The 21,186-nt window shown below is 41.3% G+C and overlaps 1 protein-coding gene across 1 annotated transcript in view; it reads left to right on the forward strand.

The window, feature by feature from the left end:
- The window catches only part of ADAMTSL1 (ADAMTS like 1), a 591,693-nt gene that overhangs the window by 88,601 nt on the left and 481,906 nt on the right, over positions 1 to 21,186 (forward strand). The window contains exon 2 of the mRNA XM_044427603.1: positions 17,065 to 17,187. Coding sequence (XP_044283538.1) covers positions 17,065 to 17,187 — 123 coding nt within the window. The remainder of the gene's footprint in view (positions 1 to 17,064; positions 17,188 to 21,186) is intronic.

Here is a 21,186-nt window from a genome sequence, read left to right on the forward strand (position 1 = left end):
CATGGCAGGCTCCTCAACTTTAACAACTACATTTCAGGGAAAAATATTTCTTTTAACAACGCCATTTGAAGGTTTAGGAGCAGCATAGAATCAAGAAATACTTCCCAAGCTGCAGACCTGATACTTGAAGAAAAACATAGCCCCTTCCAGAGCATCTTGAAACCAAATCCTTGAATCAGGTACTAAACAAGAGCACCTGGTATGAATTTAGCATCGGTTTGTTTACTCCCACCCATCTCATTACAACTCATGCAATGTTCAAGGACCTTGATGGCTTCCTTGGTATCAAGTGTCAAGAAATAGTATGTGGCATTTCAGCCTAAATGAGTTTTCTCAGAAGTTTCACATAGATACTGGGCAGTGTGGAAAATGGAGCAGAATCCACTGCAGCAATGTAGCCTAAAGCTGTGGGATAGAACGCAATCCCTAACAATATTTTCTTGACATTAGCCACAGAACAAACTGGAACCATTGCAAAATCTTACCCCAAGGCCCAACCTCACCAAGCTATCCAGGATGGTACTACGGTTAATGGTTTCAGAAGCTACCCAGAAGTCCAGGAAACCTAGTAGGTATGTGCTCCTCAGCATAGGTCATCTGCCCATTCCATATGTATTAGTATTACCACATCTTTTCAGTTACTTTAGCCAGGAATAGTGCATTTGGGAATTGCCCTATAATTATATAGATCACCTTTAAATCTGTTAATTTGAAGGGCATTCTACAGGACCTGTAAAGTCATAATCCTAGATAAAGAATTCATATAAGCTTGAGAGTATGGAACGCAGTTCCTTATGATAGAACTCTGTAATATATGTCTATATCTTGGCTTCTAGGAAAATCTGCAAATCAGAATCAACTCTCTGTATTAAAACTTGGTTTAATTAATCAGGAGTGATGAAAAATACAATTGTATGGAATCTGCTTGAAATTCATTCTCATCTTGCTGAGGTGTGCTTTGGTTCCATCAAAAATCAAGAGTATCTCCTGAGAAGTTCTCCAAATTCACCTTCAATTCTGGGTGATAGCTCTAATTCAAAAAACATTCTTCAAGTTTATAAAAGAGCAAGACTTCCAGATAAGTACATTTCTTTAAAAAAGCATTTTGCACACACTTACTTGGGTTTCCTCCCCCCCCCCCCCCCCACAATCTGCTCAAGCAATGGGTAGGCTACCAGCAAGACTGTTCTAATCAACAGCGTTTTAAAGTAGATGCAGAGCTTTGATTGTTTGCTCCTATATGAGTTCATCTTTCTTTCCCACAGTCTGCTGCCCATATTTTTTTCAAGCAAGGTTGCTTGGCAGCAGAAGCACTAGCATATTTTGTACATTCTGCTTTTGGGAGTTCTTGCCACTCCATTTGCTGGGACCATATTGGTTTCTCTGTTGTTGGAACACTGCAGGTCAAGTGTAGGCGTGTGCGGGCCTTACAAATAACATCGCCGTCACTGCTAATGTCTGTCTTAGATGTTAAGTTGCTGGTCGCTTTGTCTGAGGGGGCACTTCATGCTGTAATTCTTGAATGCAAATCACTTTTTGTTGCTTTTGTTCCTTGAGAAAAGAGAGGCTGAAATGGAGCTTAAATAATTTATTTCGATGAATACATTAACCAGGCTCATCTATTGTGGCTGTTTAAGGACTGAAAATAATTAGCACAAAGCCACATTTCCTTCACAGGATGCTAAAAAGGAGTCAGACTCCTGCTGTAAAAGGGGAACTGTGAATTCAGTTTCAGAAGAAAGAATGGTTGGGAGGGGTGAGACATTAAACATATTTCAAGGGCAAGTAGAAATTTCTGGTGGGAACATTTTCAAACAGAATAGAATGTTCCCTTGTGAAATATATTGCTATTTGGATTGGGAATTTGTGGGGCTTGTTTTAACACATCCTCAGACTGCCCCATCAATGCAAGCCCCTTTTCTTTTAAATAGGGCCAGAATGGATGCTGGAGCATCTTTGTGAGTTTGGCCAGTTTTTATGTCTTTGGAAAAATTGAACAAATAATGTCTTTTAGACCACGATCTCAACAAAATAATTCTAAACCAAAGTTGTTGTCCATGAGTCACTTTAGCCATCGTCACAGGAGAACTATATGAGTGTAATGACTTGAAAAAAACAGAGTTAAAATGCAGTTGATGCATTACACTATAATGAGAACTATTTCATAAACTATTTTTATTTTTAAAAATTGTAGATAATAAGAAACAGAAAAAGCAGAAACATCAGAAGATTGTGTAAAGTTGTTTGTTCTTATGGGATGTGGGCCTAGCATGTCAAGTCATATGCCTTTTAAATTCTTTTTGTGCTAATGCTAACTGCAGATTCCACACTAGTGGACAGTTTTGATTTTGGTTCATAGATGAAGCCATAAACTGGTCAAGGGCTACAACCCTGCTGCAAATAAGCTCCATAGATCACAATGGAACATAAATCCTTTTCTGAGTAACCTTGCATAGGTTTTCAAGAGTTAATATGCAGCTGACTCCTCTGCATCCGTACTTGAAAGTCACCATGTTTTTGGACTGCAATGTAAATGAGGAAGGGAATATTCAGTTTTCCGTGGTTATAAATTGTTTATAAATTTGTAAATGCCATGGTAAAAGTTCAGGAAACTACTTAAAGAAATGTATGTTTTACACATGTACAGGAAAACAGTTTTGGTGTAAAAGAATGCTAATTTGACACTACTGTTAAACGTATGCCTTTCGGAGACATGGTAAGCCAGAAGTTAACAATATGTCTTTATTGTAAGCCTTGTGTGGCTGCTGGTGGTGCTCCCATTAGTGCTGGGACAAAATATTCCACCCAATTTTTTCCAGCAGGGGGTGGGGTGGGGGTGGGGGAATCCTTGAGGGGTGAAGGGTGGGTGGGGGAGTTGCACACTTCTGGCGGATGTACTTAGTTTTAAACTAGATAGGCAATGTAGTTTTTCCATCTGCTTTTAACTAGGGGAGGAAAATCACCCAGTTTGCTATCTCCTCAGGTGGCAGCTCAACTCTTCCAGGAAGTCCTGTCGGTTTCTAAGTGCCTGTGGAACTGATGCTACATGACCACATGTAAAGGCATTGTTTGGGGGAAGTGTAAGATGGTTGCCTCCTCTTTTCACTTTTTTAAGAGACACCTTTGGCTACCTTGTCAAAAAGTGACGCATTTACATTCCATCTCTAAGTCACCACTATGTTCACCTCCACCTTTCTGGTGAATGAACCACCTTGTAAAGCGGATGAGGAATTCTGCCCAATCCCACTTGGTTGCTCTTTTCACCAAACACACGGACATTCTTCTAGAAGCAGTCGGAAGTTTCAGCAGATACTCTTCCAAAGTCTAATATTTAAAAATTAATTTTCCTTGTTAGAAGAGGGTAATAGAGACTTATTGTAGGACTAATATCTGGGTGCTTTGTCATTGTTACTGACTGGATTTTTGTTTTATTTCTTGTAAGCAGCAGACTGAATATATAACTCTGGCAGGAGAATCTAGGAAGGGACTCAGATGAATAAAGTGATTATACCCAATCACCTCCTTGCTGTATTTTACCAACAGTTGAAAACAGAGAATTTTTTCTTCTTTCCTGGCCAGTTGCCATGCTAGCACAAACCCTGGGCACCTGGACCCAAATTTATTTCCCAAGACCCCAGACCTCTTCTTCAGAAGCCGAGTGTCTGTTAGTAGTAGGTGTGGGTGTGTTTATTTTTCCTTTAGCTTAGGTGCTATACTGTGACATGTTTTTCAGGACAGAGTGCAGCTGAGAGGATAGGATTAAAATCCTTTTTCCCTTTTCAAAAAATTAAGGCTGATGATATGTTTTCTGATATGTTCTTCCTTCTTCTTATAACAATAATGCCTTATTACTCTCCCTCCTGTCTTGTCAATTAAGCATAAACAAAGCTTTTTGGATGATCTTGGAAGGATAGAGATTAATTTAATGTATTTTTGAGATAATTTGGATAAGAAATTAATATTCCTTTTGTGAAATGTAAATAAATCCTAGTAATGATGTCTACATTTATATACCTCACACACACAACGCATTTATATGTTATGGTGCTTTATGTCCTGTGAAACTGGGCCACAGATCTTTTAAGTACTTAGCGCTACACAAGTTAAATGCAAACTACCAAGTTAATTAAGTCCCACACTACACACACAGGTAGATGGCTTATTCCAGATACCTGTATTTTTGCATCAGTATCTATGAAATGACCATTTTGATAAATGGGGAGGAAGATTTGTTAAGGCAACTACTTTCTTGCTTGATACGACTCACTCTTCTGTTATAATTCGACTGTGAGCTTTAGTACTACATATATTTAGGAAGCCATTTTTTGCCTATCAGAAACTGTTCACAGTTCCTGTAATTTGCACTGTTCTTTGGAAAGACGCTACACAGAAGCCTTGCTGCTTCACCACTTTGTTGTTTATCCACCACTTTGCTGTTTATCCACCACTTTGCTGTTTATCCACCACTTTGTTGTTTGTTCTTGCTGCTTATGAAGCAGTCCCTAGTTTATGATAGTTCGGAAATATTGTAAACACTTTGCAGTGTAATCCTTCAAGTGTCTACCTTGAAGCAAGCTTCGCTGACTTCAGACGAACCCACAGATTTGTATGTATAGGAATTGCAACCTTCAACTATAAATCATCCAGATCTAGTCTGATTTTCACTGATTTCAATAGAATAGTTGCACATTCCCCCAGTGTCGCTGACAAAAAGCCAGGTGTAGGGGCTTCCAAATAACCACAGGTCATTATAGATTTCTGCTCCTGATACCCATTCCTGTTATCTGGCAGTGTAAGCTATGGATTGACCTTGTCCGTTTTTATTTCAACTTTAAAATTGGCCCTATGTTTAGTTATTACAGAAGAAAAGCAGTGCTATTGTTTGTTTTGTTTAAATCTTTCAGGGTTAATATTTTTTTCTGAGAGAAGATGGTATCTGTGAAAGAATTTCTGTTCACTGATGGTTTCACACATCTTGGTTATATCTTCCTTTTAACAGTCCCTTTTGCAACACAGTAGCCTAAATTTGTTAGTTTATGATATTGTCTCTTTTCAATATCCTTTGTTTTCCTCTCCCTCCCCACCCATTTTATGAAAATAAATCCACCCTTGCTTGAAGCAACACAACAGAACTAATCAGCAAGTGTTTTGGACAACAAGCGGCAATTCAGACACATCTGGAGGCCTAACAGGAATTCATTCCTTGTCCAAGGAACTTTTCAGTGCAAGCAGCCTGTGATATAGTAACAGGGTGAACAAAGAAGTAGACCAAACTGCTTTGCTTTCTCCGTCTGTCAGTCAGGAGCAATCAGGCCTTTATAATAAGCAATTAGCACTCATTAAATGTCATTTCACAGTGAAACATTTCTAATTCCATTCCTGCTGGGAGTGCAGATTTTGAGCCAGTTAATTATAACGACAGATTCCATGAAGCTTTTTGTCTGCTGCTTCTCCCTGTGTTCTGTAATCTAGACATTTTTAAACCTTTTAGTTGTTATTAAACCTCAACAATCAGAAATAGGATATAAAACTGCCAGTACTCTTTGCTACTCTTAAGGAGCTTCTGTATTTACTATGTAAAGAGCAGGAAAATAAAAATTAAATGCTTGGAACACAGATAATGTATTTGTGTGGAAGGATCAGTTTTACAGAGTAATGCACTGATAGTTTTCTGGGGATAACTCTATGAACTAGATCCAAGAGCAATCTGGGATCTTGCTAGCAGCATCTTGGGAATGTATCAAGTACATGTGGTCAGAGAAAACTTCAAAAGTCATCCTCTGAGTGGGAAAAGTGATTTTGGACTTAGCCCTTGTTTAAGAGAATAAGAACATTATCAAGGGGCAACAGTGCAAATCAATACCATTAAAGGTATGAAATCAATAGGTTATACATTAATAGGGTAAACTCTTAATTTGTTAATAGATTATCTCCTGGAAGGTTTGACCTTGCCACACGTTAACATCCAGGAGAGGGACCAGAGGTTCCAGCAAGGTATTTCTGCCCCATGAGATCGAACAAACTGTTGCAGCCATTTCTGTCTCTGGGACTGGAGGAAAGGCAATTGTCTCAAATCCCATCCGAACACATCCTTGCTGTTGTGCAACGGCAGAAAACAAGAAGTCCGTCTGGAGGTTCAGCCCATTCTCCTCTGAGAGCAAACAAAATCTGCCATAGTTCTCTTTCAGTGATCTCCCAGCTTTGTTTCTTTTTTGGCAACTCCTAAGGGAGAATCCTATGTGGGGATGAGGGTAGACCCATACTTTTACTCTGTGGGTACTATAGTTCAAGAAGCGTCAGTGAAAGAGAATCCTGTGGTTAACTGAGACTGACAAGAGCTGCATTTGGAGTTGATGGCCTTTCCTCTCTTATTTCTGTAGCCTCCAGTGAGAGATGAGCTGTAGAATGGGGTTGAATGTTATGTTTTCCCCTGTGTCTGCAAGTTTCAATGAAAACCTGAAGGAAGGAGATGGGGAGTGGGAGAAGAGGGAACGTAATCTGCTTGTGAAGATTACAATCTGGACTGTGAAGATTCGGCAGGGGCTGGATGGCAATGGTCTTCCATGGCAAAGTGAAGAGTTGGGGAGCTCCTGGAGGAAGTGGGCATCATGAAAAAGGAGGAAGCCTTGGGGGGCTGAGTGTACCTGTTATAAGCACTGTGGGCAATGGGAAGTATGCCAGCTGTTACAAGAGAAGAGAAGATGACTGGAAGTTGTTTTCCCTACTTTTCTGTTTGACCAGTTACCATGAGTCTGGCGCAATTGGGTACAGTCACCTTTAGCCAGTGTACAGGTATGACGGATCAGTAAACAGCTGTCTAGAATGTAATCCTAGATTAGGCAGCTGACTTGGTACGCATTGCAGATACTTCTGGTTGCAAAGGGGATGGCATGAATTAGTTGCAATTCTGTCTGTACAGCACCAAGACTGGGAGATGTGGGGGGGGGGGGCAGCTTCTTGCAAGCAAACAAGCTAGTTTAATCCTTTTGGTGCGCCACAGCTGCTGCAGATGCCATTTTTTCAGGACATCCACCACCCAGTGGCAGGTGCCACATACAACCTGCAGACCATGAAATGCCCATGCCAGGGGCAGAGCCCATCCTGGGGGGTGGGGGGGGGAGAAAACGCAGAATCTGATTGGACACTGGCTACATGCTGAGACAGACTATAAAGATTCATTTCAGTCTGGCTTTTGGCATGGTTATGGGACAAGATTTGCTTTGGTCACCTTAGTGAATGATCTATGCTAGGAACTGGACAGGGAGGTGGTGTCCCTGCTGGACCTTTTGGCACCTTTCAGTGCTATTGATGATGGTATCTTTCTGAAGTGTCTATATGAGATGGGAATAGGAGGCAGTATCATACTGTGCCTGTAGGCCGTCTTGGAGGGCCGATTTTAGAAGGTGGTGCTGGGTGATTTCTGTTTTTACACTGTGGGCATTGGTTCATGGCTTCATATGTCCTCATGGTATTTAACACATACATGAAATTGCTGGAAGAGATTGTTTAGAGTTCTACTGATGGCACTCAATTAGATCTCCCTTTTTCATCAGCCTTGACCTAGTCTTGGGGAAGTATTGCCTGTGAAACCCGTTGATTCAGAGAGGGATGCTGTGGAGGCAGACCCAGCTGTGGAAAACCCAATGCCTGACAATTCAGTTCTACCAGACTATCTATCCGGATATAAACCAGGAGGGAGTGAGACTACAGATGTGGGTACAGTCACTCCTTCTTAGCTAGAACTGACCATGAATGAGACTTTGGCTTCTTGGGTAGGACATCTGCCATTCGAACAGGGCAGCAAGGGAGGACTCTTCAGGAGAGGGGGCTTCTGGGGTGTGTCCTAAGACAGGCTCTCAGCAAAGGGGGCAGAAGAAAGCATTTGGTGTGGCAGAGCATGCCCTTGTGAGCTATCTTTGTCCAGCAGCAATCTTTAGCAAGCACTCCCCTATATTTATATGAAAGCAACAGACAGTCAAAGCAACATCTTTCCAACCTAGAAACAGTCAAATCTTGCTTTTTGGTTGCACCTATAAACTCATTTGGATTTTTTTTTGAGTAAATTTTTACTATTATTTTCTACAAACTAAAAAAAAAAAGAAACTAAAAAACATCAATCATCAAAAACATCAGACCTGCTGGGTCAGCCCCCCATATTTTTTTTAATAGCAATTCGTAAACCTATTCAAATCTATGCATAGTCCCGTTTCTCTAGCCAATAATAAAAAGAGTTCCAAGTTTGATAGAAGTATGTATCCTCTTTCTCCTTCAGAGACAAAGTCAGTCTGTCCATTTCAGCACAGTCCAGAATCTTTTTTAAAATCAGTTCATAAGTGGGTGGTTCTTCACTCCTCCAATGTGGGGCAAATACAATCCTTGCTGCAGTAATTACATGTAGAATCAAATATATTGCTTGTTTATCAACATCATCAGGCACGATGCCTACTAAGAAGACTTCAGGTTTAAATATTAAAGATTTTTTTAACATTTCCTCAAGCCATTTATGAATTTTAGCCCAATTTTTTTTGCCTTATCACAAGTCCTCATTTGGATTTATTTTGTTTGCAGAAATCCAGTCTGCTTGTCTCTTTTGTTGAAATACTCATAAATAAATCCTGGTCAAGGAACAATGTTGCAATCTGTTATCTACAAATCTTTACTGGAACTGTAGAAGCTTAAAGTTAATTACTGGAATTAGTGCAATTCCAGTTTGATTGGAACTTGTATCAGCAAGTCAGTTTCTGACACGAAATCAAAGGAAAATGTTTTGGTTCTAAATAGGTGCCTGAAGCTGGTAATGGAATGAATTGAGGGCAAACAAATTGAAACCTAATCCAGACAAGACAGTGGTGTGTTTGGTAGGTCAAAAGGCAAATCAGGCCACATGGATTCATCCTGTGTTGGGTGGGGCCACACTTCCCCAAAAGAATTTGGCTTTAGGTTGGATGTACTCTGGGATGTAGCAGGTCTTGGTGGTGGCCAGGAGTGCATTTACACAGCCGAGGTTAATGAGCAAACTGTGCGCATTCCTAGAATCATTGGTTTGACCTGGCCATGGTCACATATACCTTAGTTACACCTTGTTTGAACTTCTGTAACATGCTTTACAGGATGAAGGTGGCACAGTGGTTTGAACTGCTGTGCTGCTGTGCTGGCTGATTGAAAGGTCGCCGGTTCGAACGTACACAACGGAGTGAGTTCCCGTTGCTCCGTCCCAGCTCCTGCCAACCTTGCAGTTCGAAAGCATGCAAATGCAAGTTGATAAAAAGGTACCACTTTGGTGGGAAGGTAAACAGAATTCTGTGCACCTCGGTGTTTAGTCATGCCGGCCACGTGACCACGGAGACTGTCTGCGGACAAACGCTGGCTCCCTCGGCTAGGAAACGGAGATGAGCACCGCCCCCTAGAGTCAGGCATGACTGGACTTAATGTCAAGGGGAAACCTTTACCTTTAACATGTTTTACATAAGCAGCTTCCAAAAATTGTTCAAAAACTTAAGCTGGCTGAAAAGGCCATGGCTAGTCTGTTGACCAGATTGGGCTACAGGGAGTATGTGACTCTCTTGTACAGCAGCTTTGCTAGCTGCTGGTCTCTTTCTGGGCAATACCTAATGTGTGGATTGTTTTCCTACAGGCATCTTGGTTGACTCCTTCTCATATGATGTTTTGCTCTCTGATAAAAGCTTCCTATTTTGATTCAGTGCTTCTGTTTTATCTGTTACTGTATGCTTGTTGTTTGGGAAGTGTATTGTGTGTTATGGCTGGTTTTAATTGTTGATAGCTAGTCTGAGTGGTGTGGAACCACCTAAGAGGCAGGATATAAAATCAATTCTTAGGAAAGGATAGCACTTACATTACTAAAGTTCTCTGAAGATCAATTCAATGAGCTGAGTGGTGGTAGAAAGCAGCAACCTGCAAAGGGAAAAGAGCCAATTTCTGTTTGAAGAAAAGTTGGCAAGCCATTCTGTAGCACCAGCTTTTACGATGAAGTTTGCTCTGAATGAAGCAAACTTTCCAGAAAACCACATGCTTGTGAGGAGGGGGTGTACCATATCTTACCACATAAATGATTCATTTAACTTGCATCATTCAGAATAATTCCTTCCCCTTCTTTTTTTTTTTATTATTATTATAGCATTTCTATGCCGCCCCTTGCCGAAACCTCGGTTCTTCTGCACTCACATTTGAACAGTGAACATCTTCTTGGAGAGGAAGTGTGCAAGTTACCCCTTAAAATGCAATCAGATTTTCATGCGTTGATTAGCCCTGAGAATGCAAGCGTATTTTGCTTCATTTAACTTTTGATTGGGGTTGGGCCTTTGCTTTTTAGTACTAACTATAGCTGCCACTTTCTCAGCTGGAAGTTTTCTGTGGCACTTTCCTATTTCTTTTGAGATTTTTTTTTTAAATCCCACCTGAGTCATGTTGTATTCTTCATTACTATGGCATTTTGAGTCTTACATAATGCAACTAGGTGGTGTACACCTCATTGTTAACCATATAGTGCAAAGTCTGTGTTCTTTAAATCCCCCACACTCATAAAACCATGTTTATCTTATAGAAATAATATGATTTTAACATTCAATTTTACAGCAGAAGTGTTTAGTGCACTCAAAAGGCCTGAATAACTCCCCCCCACCCTTTTTCCACAAACTCTCTCCAGCTTATTACGAAGTATAAAATTCAGGTTATTCTGTGCTGTGAGACCTTGGATTTTCCATCCACCCTTTTATTATTATTTCTTTCTCCACCCCTCTCCTTTCCTTCTTAGCTGATTTCCCTCCAGCCATCTCCCTAAATCTGCAGCAACTATGCAATACATCACTTCTTGTTCTTCATGTGAAAAGACTGTACCCTTGCAGACCAAATTACCAAGTATCTGCCAGTGAGTGGAGAGTCTGATTTTGTAGCTGAGACAAAGACATGTGATGTATAGACAGTCATGTTAAATGTTTCCCAAGCAGCTTTACAATCTACAAAACAACTAAGCAAATATAAAATCGGTTAAGCAACTAATTCTTGGGCCACTTTCTGCAGTAGGAGTGCATAAGCTGTTAAGCTATGAAATACACTTCTTTAAATGCCACATGTGAAACGATCTCTCATGTGACTCAGGTTCAAAAATGCAAGTTATTGTGCTGTGATTTAAATGATTCAAATATGATTCAAATAGATTAAAACATATTGACACTTGAGAAGTTGAAGAATGTGGCTCCCATTCACAAATACTAATATTAATAAACATGTTTTGCTTCAAGATTGGGCCAATTTAGAGCTTTTCTGTATGAAGCTCTTAATCGGCTGTATTATGGTTTTGTTGCAGATTGGAAATCTAAGCACTACATGAAAAGCATTTCCTTTCCTGTTTTTTTCATGACATAAACACTAGGTGGCACTGTGGTATAGTGAAATAGCATAATTCTTCTTCCGGGCCTCTCTGGATCACACATATGGGGCTTGTACTCAAGAAGATACCCCTTGCTGAGATTTTCATTTTGGTGGGAGCCCCATTCCTCCTTTCCCAGTATATAAAGGAAGTTCTTCCTCAATTTCCCCAGTTTTTTCTGTCCCCTGTTTTGGGTTCCTCGGGCCTTTTTGTCCTAGCACTTTTCCTGTTACTGTAGATCCCTTTATCAGTCTCTTTATTCTTGACTTCATGACTCGCTCTTAGCTTGTTTTTCATATCCATTTTTTTTACTTCCCTTATCCAACCCTCCACCAAACCCCACTTCTATTGGCCTTCCCTTTTCAAATCTTTGATTGTCTACACCCTTCTTTTCTTCTTTCTCTCCCCTGATGGTACTCAAGGCAGCCTTTGTGTGTGTGTCGCAGCACACAAATGTCCTTCATTGATGGGCCTTCTCTTTGCCTATTTTGCCTTGGTGAAGATCACTGGATGAATTTCTGCCCTAATTGCCAGGCATTAACTGGAGCACCCCATTTACATCTTGGGCTATTTCCACCTCTCATATGCCATGTCCATGCCACCTAAGTCTGGAAGCACACTGAGCGAAGAGAGGCCTAAGAAGAGGGCCAAAAAAGCCCATAGAATGGCAGAGAAGAAGAGCAAGGACAAGCCCAAGGAAGAGGCCCAATGCCATTTGCCATTGGCATCTACCATGTGGCTGCATTCACCCATGTACCAGCAGTTCTCTCCAAGAAGACTTAACAACTCACCGAACCACCAGTGGACCCAGTCTACAACATCCATATGGAGGACGTACCCCCACTCCATGAAGGAACCATGGAAGGTGCTGGCACAGCCACAACTAACATCCCACTATTTGGGGAGCCTGTACTGAGTACAGGAGAGGGGCATCCCATTCCCACTACAACGTCTGCAACTGAATTCTGTCACGGTGGAGTCAATGTATGGTTGGGTGCAAAGGGAGCACAGCACCCTGGCAGACTGGGAGTGATGCCTTTTGGACACCACAATGAGGAAGATGTATGCAATGATGGGACTGGTCCCTCTCCATTTCAAACTACGAGGTTAGCATGGGAAGATACCAAGTCTCCCTGTGGGAGAAGATGGGCACTCTCATCAATTTCCTTTTGGAACAACTGGTGGGGGTGATGCTGGCCAAGGCCCACAGGCTGTCTAGGCATCAGAATAACACCACTCGTCACCATGTTGACTGTGACTCCAGGGTCCTTGTTGGTGTGGCAGCCATCTGGTGGCACACCTGCTCTGGGCAGCAAGCCTTTCATAAGAGGCTGGGTCATGGAGTGAAGATATGCCTTTTGACTATGAGGAACTCTTCAGTGTCTGGACCAATGAAAAAATGGACAGCGTCCAGAAGGCCAGGGCTATGGTGAGGAGGATGGGCTTTACATTCCTTGCAGCCATGAAGGGCATGTAGGGGGCCTTGGGGCCCATCTTGTTTCCTGAGTTAGGGCTAATACCACCAGCCTGCAGGCCAGCAGCAACCATCCCAGCCACCCCAATAGGACCATCCCCCTGGTTTCCAGCAGTCCAGCAGGAAAAAGCTGGATACCAAGAGCTGATGCCATTGACTGCTGCAACAAACCAATCCCACTCTACCAGTGCATATATGGTTTGAAAGCCATCTACTTTCCTGAATTGGAAGCCATAACATCAGATCGGTGGGTTCTTGCCATTGTGGAGAGCAAATATGGATAGAATTCAACAGTCTTCCACCCCTTGGGACTGTATACACAATAGTAACCTCCCTAGCAGAGAAGGTCACCATGCTACTTGCTGAAGGGAGATATCTGACCCATTCCTCCATCCAATCTTCGTTATGGTTTCTATTTGTGATACTTCGCTGTTTCAAAGAAGAACAGCGAAGGCTTTATCTCATCTTAGAGCCATGAGATATGAACTTTTTCTTTCCTCACAAGAAGTTCTGCATGGTCTCACTGCAGAACCTTCTGCCATTGCTGCATTGAGAAAGTACTGTTTAAAAACAGTAGCAAAACTGGAGGGTCATGTCATTGCCATAGGCAACCATTAGGGAAACATGATAATGCCTCATTGAGAAAAGGTCTTAAACATAGACCCAGCAAGGAAACAGTGCTTGAACAGTGCTTGAAGGAACAGGGATGTGTCTTCCCTGATGAGCACCCTGTGAGATGTTAGAGGTTATATAAGCCTCCTGCTAGAGCACTGTCACCAGGTTAAATGACAAATTTCCCGCCACCTGTAAGATGCAAAGCAGCAAAGAATGCATTCATTGTGTGCTCATCATTCCTTAAGCACAGTTGTTTATGGGTTCTTGAGATGCGGTTTGGACTCTCCACTTTCACTTCTGTCTTTAAACATCTCTTTCATTCATGTTTTTAGAGTAGGGTAATGCAGTATTATTTCTGAAAGCAAAACAAACTGCATTTCCCAACTCAAATAATTACATTATCTTCACTACACCACAGCACTGCCTAAGGTGATGCAGCAGAAAAATAGTAAAGGGAACACTCCTTGTGCCGTGTTTGAATCACAATTCTGAAATGAATAAAAGATTCAGCTGAATAACAGCCTCATATAGAAAATAATTCCAAAATTTATACAAAGACCTCTTCCTTTTCTGATTTTCTACTACAGAACCTCTCACTGGCACTGTGCTACAGCGGAATAACATGATTAGGAAAACAGGAACGTATCTTTCACCTTCACAGGTAATAATCCATTTTCCCTACTCTGAAAAAGTCCTTTTCAAAATAAAATCAAAAGTGGAGGGACATGTCATTGTCCAAAGGATCCAGAAAGGACCATGAATAAGGGATGACAAGGACACAGCCAGTGCTTCATGTACAGAGGTCATTGAGGCCCCATTGGTGTGGGTGTTCAAGGATAGGCTGGACGTCCACATGGTGGGCATGTTGTGAGCGGAGCCGGCTGGTGCCGGAGGTCAGACTAGATGGCCTAGGAGACCCCTTCTGACTTGCTCTGTTTCTATGTTTCTAAAAAGCTTTGATTTGTGGCTGTGAGAGAAAACATTTTGCTTATTTGTCTTCTACTACAGCACAGCACCACCTGCAGATAATGTAGCATAAAAGCAGGAAGTTCTTAATGTTCAGCTTGGATCTCAAGTCTGTGACAACCACTAGATACTGAGGATTAACAGCATCATGTAGAAAAGCTCTAACTCCGTGCCCAACAGACAGGGTAGGATAGAAGAACCAGTACCAGTGGGTCCTGCCAGGATGCCAGAGGTGGATGCCCAGTTGCCCAAATGCTAATGCTAGCTCTTGCTGGAAATACTTCCATTTACTGGTTGGCTTGTTTGTTACTGTCAGGATCTGGGCAGTTTCAGGGCTCCTCCTGCTGGCAAACACCAGAATAACAGCACTGGTAGTTGCAGGATTGGTCCCAGACTCTGCTGCAGCTGCCAGGGCCTTCATAAACACCACCTAGGAGACCTGGGGGAAGAGCTATTAAGATGTGACTTTTCCCTCCAGAAGATGCCTCAGCAGCACTGGTCTCCAGTGTGCTGAAACTCTCTGCGGCATCTGTTCCTCCACCTGCTCTTGCTCTTGGACCTTGATCCTGTTCCTGTTCCAAAGGGTTCCTGCCCTCGTGCTGTTTTCTTGGCTCCTGACCCCTGGCTTGTTTTGGTTATGCTTTGCTATCTGGACTACGCTTTGTTAACTTCTCTTTGTGCTCCTGGTTTGACCTTGGTTTGCTCAGGATAAGAACTTGGATTTGACTGGTGAATGGACTTTGGCCATATAGTTAATTGACTGTATTATCTGGGTCCTGGTGTCTCTGCTTAGCTTCCTGTCATCCATGGCCTGAACCTTACAGTTATTCAATTTATACTCTGTTTGCTTGCCAAGGAAAATGGCCCTCTAGCTAGCCCAGGGCGGTCCAACTTTGTGTACCTTGACTTCAGGACTAATTGAATGAAAAAGAATGCTTTGTCCTTGTGGATCTGTGATATCTGCAGAGATCACAGCTCCTTCTCTAATCACAGCCCAAGCATAATGTCTGCTCCTCTGGGGTGGCTCCAAGTGGGAATGTTCTGGAATTAAGAGAAAGTAGTGAAGTGGCCAAATTTTCTTGATGGCACTAAGCCATTTAGGGTGTTTTAGAAAGGACTGTAAGAAACTCCAAAAGGATCTTTCTAATCTGGGAGAATGAGCATCAAAATGGCAACTGCAGTAATGCATGTTGGGGCAAATATTCCCCAGCTTCAAGTATAGACTGGTGGGATCTGACCTAGCAGTGACTGAGCAAGAAAGGGATATTGGGGCAGTGGAAGTGTTTGCCCAGTGCTCTGCTGCTGTGAAGAAGGCAAACTCAATGCTAGGTGTCCTTAGGAACAGAATAAAGGTAAAGGTAAAGGCTTCCCCTTGACATTACGTCCAGTCATGCCTGACTCTAGGGGGCGGTGCTCATCTCCGTTTGCTAGCCGAGGGAGCCAGCGTTTATCCGCAGACAGTCTCCGTGGTCATGTGGCCGGCATGACTAAACACCGAGGTGCACGGACCGCTGTTACCTGTCCACCGAAGTGGTACCTTTTTATCTACTTGCATTTGCATGCTTTCGAACTGCAAGGTTGGCAGGAGCTGGGACAGAGCAATGGGAACTCACCCCGTTGTGCAGATTCGAATCGGTGACCTTTCGATCAATCAGCCCAGCAGCACAGCGGTTTAAACCACTGCGCCACCTGCAGTCCCCAGGAACAGAATAGAAACTGCTAAAATCATACTTTCGTTATACAAATCCTTGATGTGACCGTGCTTGCAATATTGTGTTAAGTTCTTGTCACCTTAGCTGAAAAAGGACGTGGTTGAGTTGGGAAAAGTGCAGAGATGGGCAACAAAACAAAACTTAGCAGGGTTCTGGAGCAGCTCCCCAATGAGGAGCAGCTACAACTATTGTGACTGTTCAGCTTAGAAAAAGGTCAGGTAAAGCGAAACGTGACAGAGGTGTTTAAAATTATGGATTGTGTGGAGAAAGTAGAGAGGGAGACATTTTCTCTCCCTGCCATAACACCTGAACTCAGGGTCATCCTGTGAAGCTGATTGTGGGGAGGTTTAGGACAGACAAAAGAAAGTACTTCTTAACACGGTGTATAGTTAAACTATGGAAGTTGCTGACCACCAATCTGAATGGCTTTAAAAAGGGATTCATGAGGGAGGAGGCTATCAGTGGCTACTAGCCTTGCTGGCTAAGTGCTGCCTCCTTTATCAAAGGAAGCATGCCATGTCACATAGTTGTATTCTATTGCTTGGATTACAAGCACTTAATATTTATTTTTTTCATTAATTGAAAGAGGACTGTTATATGGCATTTTTCAACAGTTGGCTAAAGACCGTACAATTTTGTCAGGCATAAGTCTTTTTCCAAACTGCTGTTGCAAAGACAATTTTCTAAAGAAATGGCTTTAAATATTGTTTCATCATGTGCAATTTACCAAGTGTAAGGTGAAAGTTCTTCTTAATCTTGGATAATGCTTCTCGGTTTAAGAAATCTGTTACACAATACATTAGCATGAAATCAGCTCCCAGGTGTTATATTAAACATATATTGTTCATTCTTTCTATGATTTTACAAAAATAAACTATCACCTTAATGAACAATATATTGTACATTTCTAGGTTGGTGGAGACCAAAGCCAGGGGGCTGTTTTTCTTCGTGAATTTACATTAATTCGGAGAGAGAGCCTCAGTGAAGATTTTCTTTCGGATTTGCTGAATAACAATCACAAAACTGAAGATACGGTAGGACTGTCCTATCTTTCACTTAATTATTTTGTGTATGCAGAAAATGGCACATAGGCTTAGGTATATTTTTCATTACATTCTAAACATAAAGAGAGAGAAATTGGAGACATTATAAAGAATGAGCATAACAAGGATTCAGCCTAGGTTTGAAATGGCTGATGGTAGCTGATCCTTCTGGCTTCCTCTCAACCCAGAGATACTTGTACTGGAGCATCCTTGAGGGAAAGGAGTGTCAGCTGGTGGAGGTGTGTCCTGCAGAGGACAGTCATGGCAAGCAAGAGGAAGATTTGGTGCAACTGTAGTTATTCTGCCAGAGAACACTGCAGTCAGGATTGGGCACTGGAGAGGTCTGTGGGCACTTGAACTTGCCTAGAAAGGCTCAGCGCAAACAGCTGAGACAAGCAAGCAAATGAAGAAGGTCAGTAGGGTCTAGGCACACACAGGAAGAAACAAGTCTGTTCTACAACTCCTGGCATTGCTCTTCATGCTGAAAGCAGCTCTGGAGTGGGGAAGAGACAGCTAGTGAAAAATAACAAGGCGGTCCAGAAGACACAACCCATTTGTAGGCTGTAACAACTCCCAAAATAGGCAAAATAAAAAGAAAGTTTTGATATCCTTACTTAGATGAGAAATGAGTCTGTTGTACTGCTGTTTTGAAGAGCATGCAGGATGGAACCCACGGGGACAGTTTCTGTGGTGCCAGTAATCTTTTGGAAAAAAATTTGACTCATACTTTTAAATGTTAAAGATTCCCTCCAGCTTCTATACTTGGAGATGGGCAGAGTCTTACTGATAAATCAAAGTGTTGTTCTTTTGTGGTCAACCAAAATGCATTTCTCCTGATTAGTCTGGGTTGTAACTCTGGGAGTTGAAACCACTGGGTTATTATGGTACCCACTGCTGTGGCACTATATACTGAAGGCTTATCTCTTGGAAAGAAGAATTATTTCAATGGCACTTGAGGAAATGTTATTCCCTCAGGATTGTGCCCACTGTGTTCTAAATCCTCTGAACTAATATAATTGATTGATCCCAGAACTGCTTGATATGTTAAAGCTTTATTCTCAGTATCAAACAAAATGCAACAAAAATATGTGCATTTTATATTTCTATTTATATAGTTTCTGAAGATGGATAGAATTGATGAGAAACATCGTTAGCTAGATGAGGTAGATCGCTTAGATAAATTTTGCTTGGTTAACAAAGAGGATCAAAGCATTAAACAATCTCTTGTTTTTGTGGTAATCCATCTGTTTTCTGACAAAGCATCTCCAGGATTCTCACAATCCCACCCAGAGAGTTCACGCATCGGGCAAAATCAACACTTTGTTTTAACCAAGTGCATAAATTCATTGGTGAGAGTTGTAGTAGAATCAAGCAAAGCTTTGCTGCCAAAACAATAAAGATTCTTTGTAAAGGTGATGCAATTAACCCTCACTGTGATTAATGATGTGTGACTTGAATCATTGGGGGTTGGATGCCGCTGATGCCATGTTGCCTAGACTAGTCAGCAACCGTTTTCTATCTGTTTTGTTGGCTTTGCCTGTTGTTCTTTTTAAATAAATTGGTCTTGTATCTGACTGCAAGTATTTGTATAGGGGTAATAAGTGATGGTACTGTGCAAATTATCCCAAAGATTCCAACTAGAATGTATTTCTTCTAAGTCAGGTCATGTTATGATGTAATGTAGTATCAGCGAATCAGTTCATTTAAAAATCAAGTAATGTTAATGTACAGCTTGAATTTTCAGTGGGAAGCAAAGAAGTGTAAAATCTTTTGCTGACAGACTCCAGAAAATCAAATGAATTATGATTTGATTAACATATATTAATGCTGTTTCTATGCCATATTAGGAACCTAAGTGTGAAGTCATTGTTTAATATTGTATTAGTGTTGTTGGTTAGGTCCACAAAAGTAACTAGTCCAAGAAGATTTTCCTATGCCCTTTGCTTGCAATACATATTTAGTAATTGTTTAGTCATTTCTGATTCATTCACTGCCTCAAGTAAACGTAAACTAATTCCCAATTTTAGAAGGCTTTCCCTGGCTTGTAATTTGCACATGATTGTTACTTTCCTTAAGAAGCCATGTAAGTGGTTATTTACAAGCCTGTAAATCTTGTAGTATATAATGTCAGTAGGTTATCCAAAGGCGTGTAGCTGCTTTCTTATTACCCTAGGCCATGTTTTATCATTTCTAAGCTGGAATCTCAAGAATCAAAGGACCAACACTTCACAACTTATTCAGTTGTAGATAGACCATGTTTGCAGAATTCACCTGTCAAAAGCAAAGGGGTATTTACTGGATCCAATTTCTCCTTTTTGCATTGATCAACATGTTTAGAAAAAAAGCAGGAAAAAAGAAAATACTCCTCTAGGAGCTTCATCACTGCAAATTATGGAAATTATTGTCTAAATGCTTTCTTATATTTTTAAATATCAGTATATTAGAAAGTAAGAATCTACTAAACTGTTGAAATACTAACTTTTTGTGAGCAAAGTGGGAAGCCATGTGGGAAAGCATTCTTTTGTGAAATATTCTCAGCTGCATGCTGAATTGCATATTTTCCAGGACAATTGCATCAGATGCTTTTCTTGAATATTCAGGATCAAAACTTTAGATTGTATTAGCAGAAATCTAAGAGGTAAGACTTCATGATTTACTACTTATACAAGTAGTATGGGTGAAACAGTCAGAATTATGTGTAACAAGCAAATTCACAAAATTTGTAACCAATGCTACTTAAGTGGCCTATGCACAACTACCACATTTCATAACTGCTTTACTTACGTAAAGTATATACATAAAAAAGGCCTATACTGGCTGAGGCACAATAGGAGTTATAGGCCTTTATCAGCCTAAATTTCCGTGGATCTGTGCACCAAGACACAAAAAATGCTTATGTGAACCATGTTGTTGTGATGCTGTCATTGTATTGCCCACACACGCAACAGCTGCCCTTTATTTTGGTGTTGTTAGTGGCAGGCCGTTACAATGCTAGGACTGCTCTTTTTTGACATCTTAGCCAAGCCTTCTGTTATCTGGCATTACTCATACATTTTAAATGCATTCAAATGCATTTAAATGTATGTGGGAGTCCACATGGTGAACAGGCATCTACACCACTTTTAGTTTTATTTTACTAACAAAAGATCTTTGAGTTGGATTCATTGTCTGAAATTCCTTCATGATTATGCACTTGAAGACATGAGCACCAATGTCCTTTCTTTGGTACATATTAGACCACCGATTTGAAAATAAAAAGAGTCAGTCTTCACACTTCTGTATTTGTGGGCTTGGAACAGGGCACAGGCATCAAAGGTAGGCAAAGTTAGCTGCTGGTGGAGTTTTTCCTTTGTTGACTTGTTTGATTTTCAATGCACCAAACAGAGTCAGGTTTTTCTCAGCTGTTTACCTAGGTTTGAGGCACTCCATTGTAAACATTATCAATTGTTGTAGCCCATCTTGTATTAATTTCTCAGTCATCGGATGGCTTAGATTTCAAGCTGTGGGGTACCTTCTTCCTTTTTCTTATATATGTCAGTATCACAAAGGTATGTTATTTTGGAAACATTGCACATCCAGCAGTTTAGGCCGTTCTTTGGATAGAATATAAGCTGAACCTCAACTTTCATGGGTTTAGCTCCCATGGATTTGATTATTTATGCATTTCCCATCAATAATCAATAGGATCTTTTTGGAGTTTTGTGGCCTGCTGCCGTCTACTGCTTACCACTTGGACAGCCATGCAGGGAACGCTTGCTTTCCTGGCAGCTGCTGCGGCTGGCCTGGAATGGTGTGTAAGGGTGGAGCAGGCCCTTAAGTCAGGACCAGAGGCTCATGATGTGCTGCAGGACAAGCTCCCCCAGAGTAAGCCATGCTCCAGTGTATCAGAGCTTGCTTTAAACTAAAGGTTATTCAGATTGTGAAAGAGGGAATTGTAATGCAGGTACTAGTACATGTATGGTCAACAGTAATAAGTGTTAAGGTCTGGGA

The sequence above is a fragment of the Varanus komodoensis genome, unplaced genomic scaffold, assembly GCF_004798865.1.
Source record: "Varanus komodoensis strain SLA01 unplaced genomic scaffold, ASM479886v1 scaffold19, whole genome shotgun sequence".
Classification (NCBI taxonomy): Eukaryota; Metazoa; Chordata; class Lepidosauria; order Squamata; family Varanidae; genus Varanus; species Varanus komodoensis.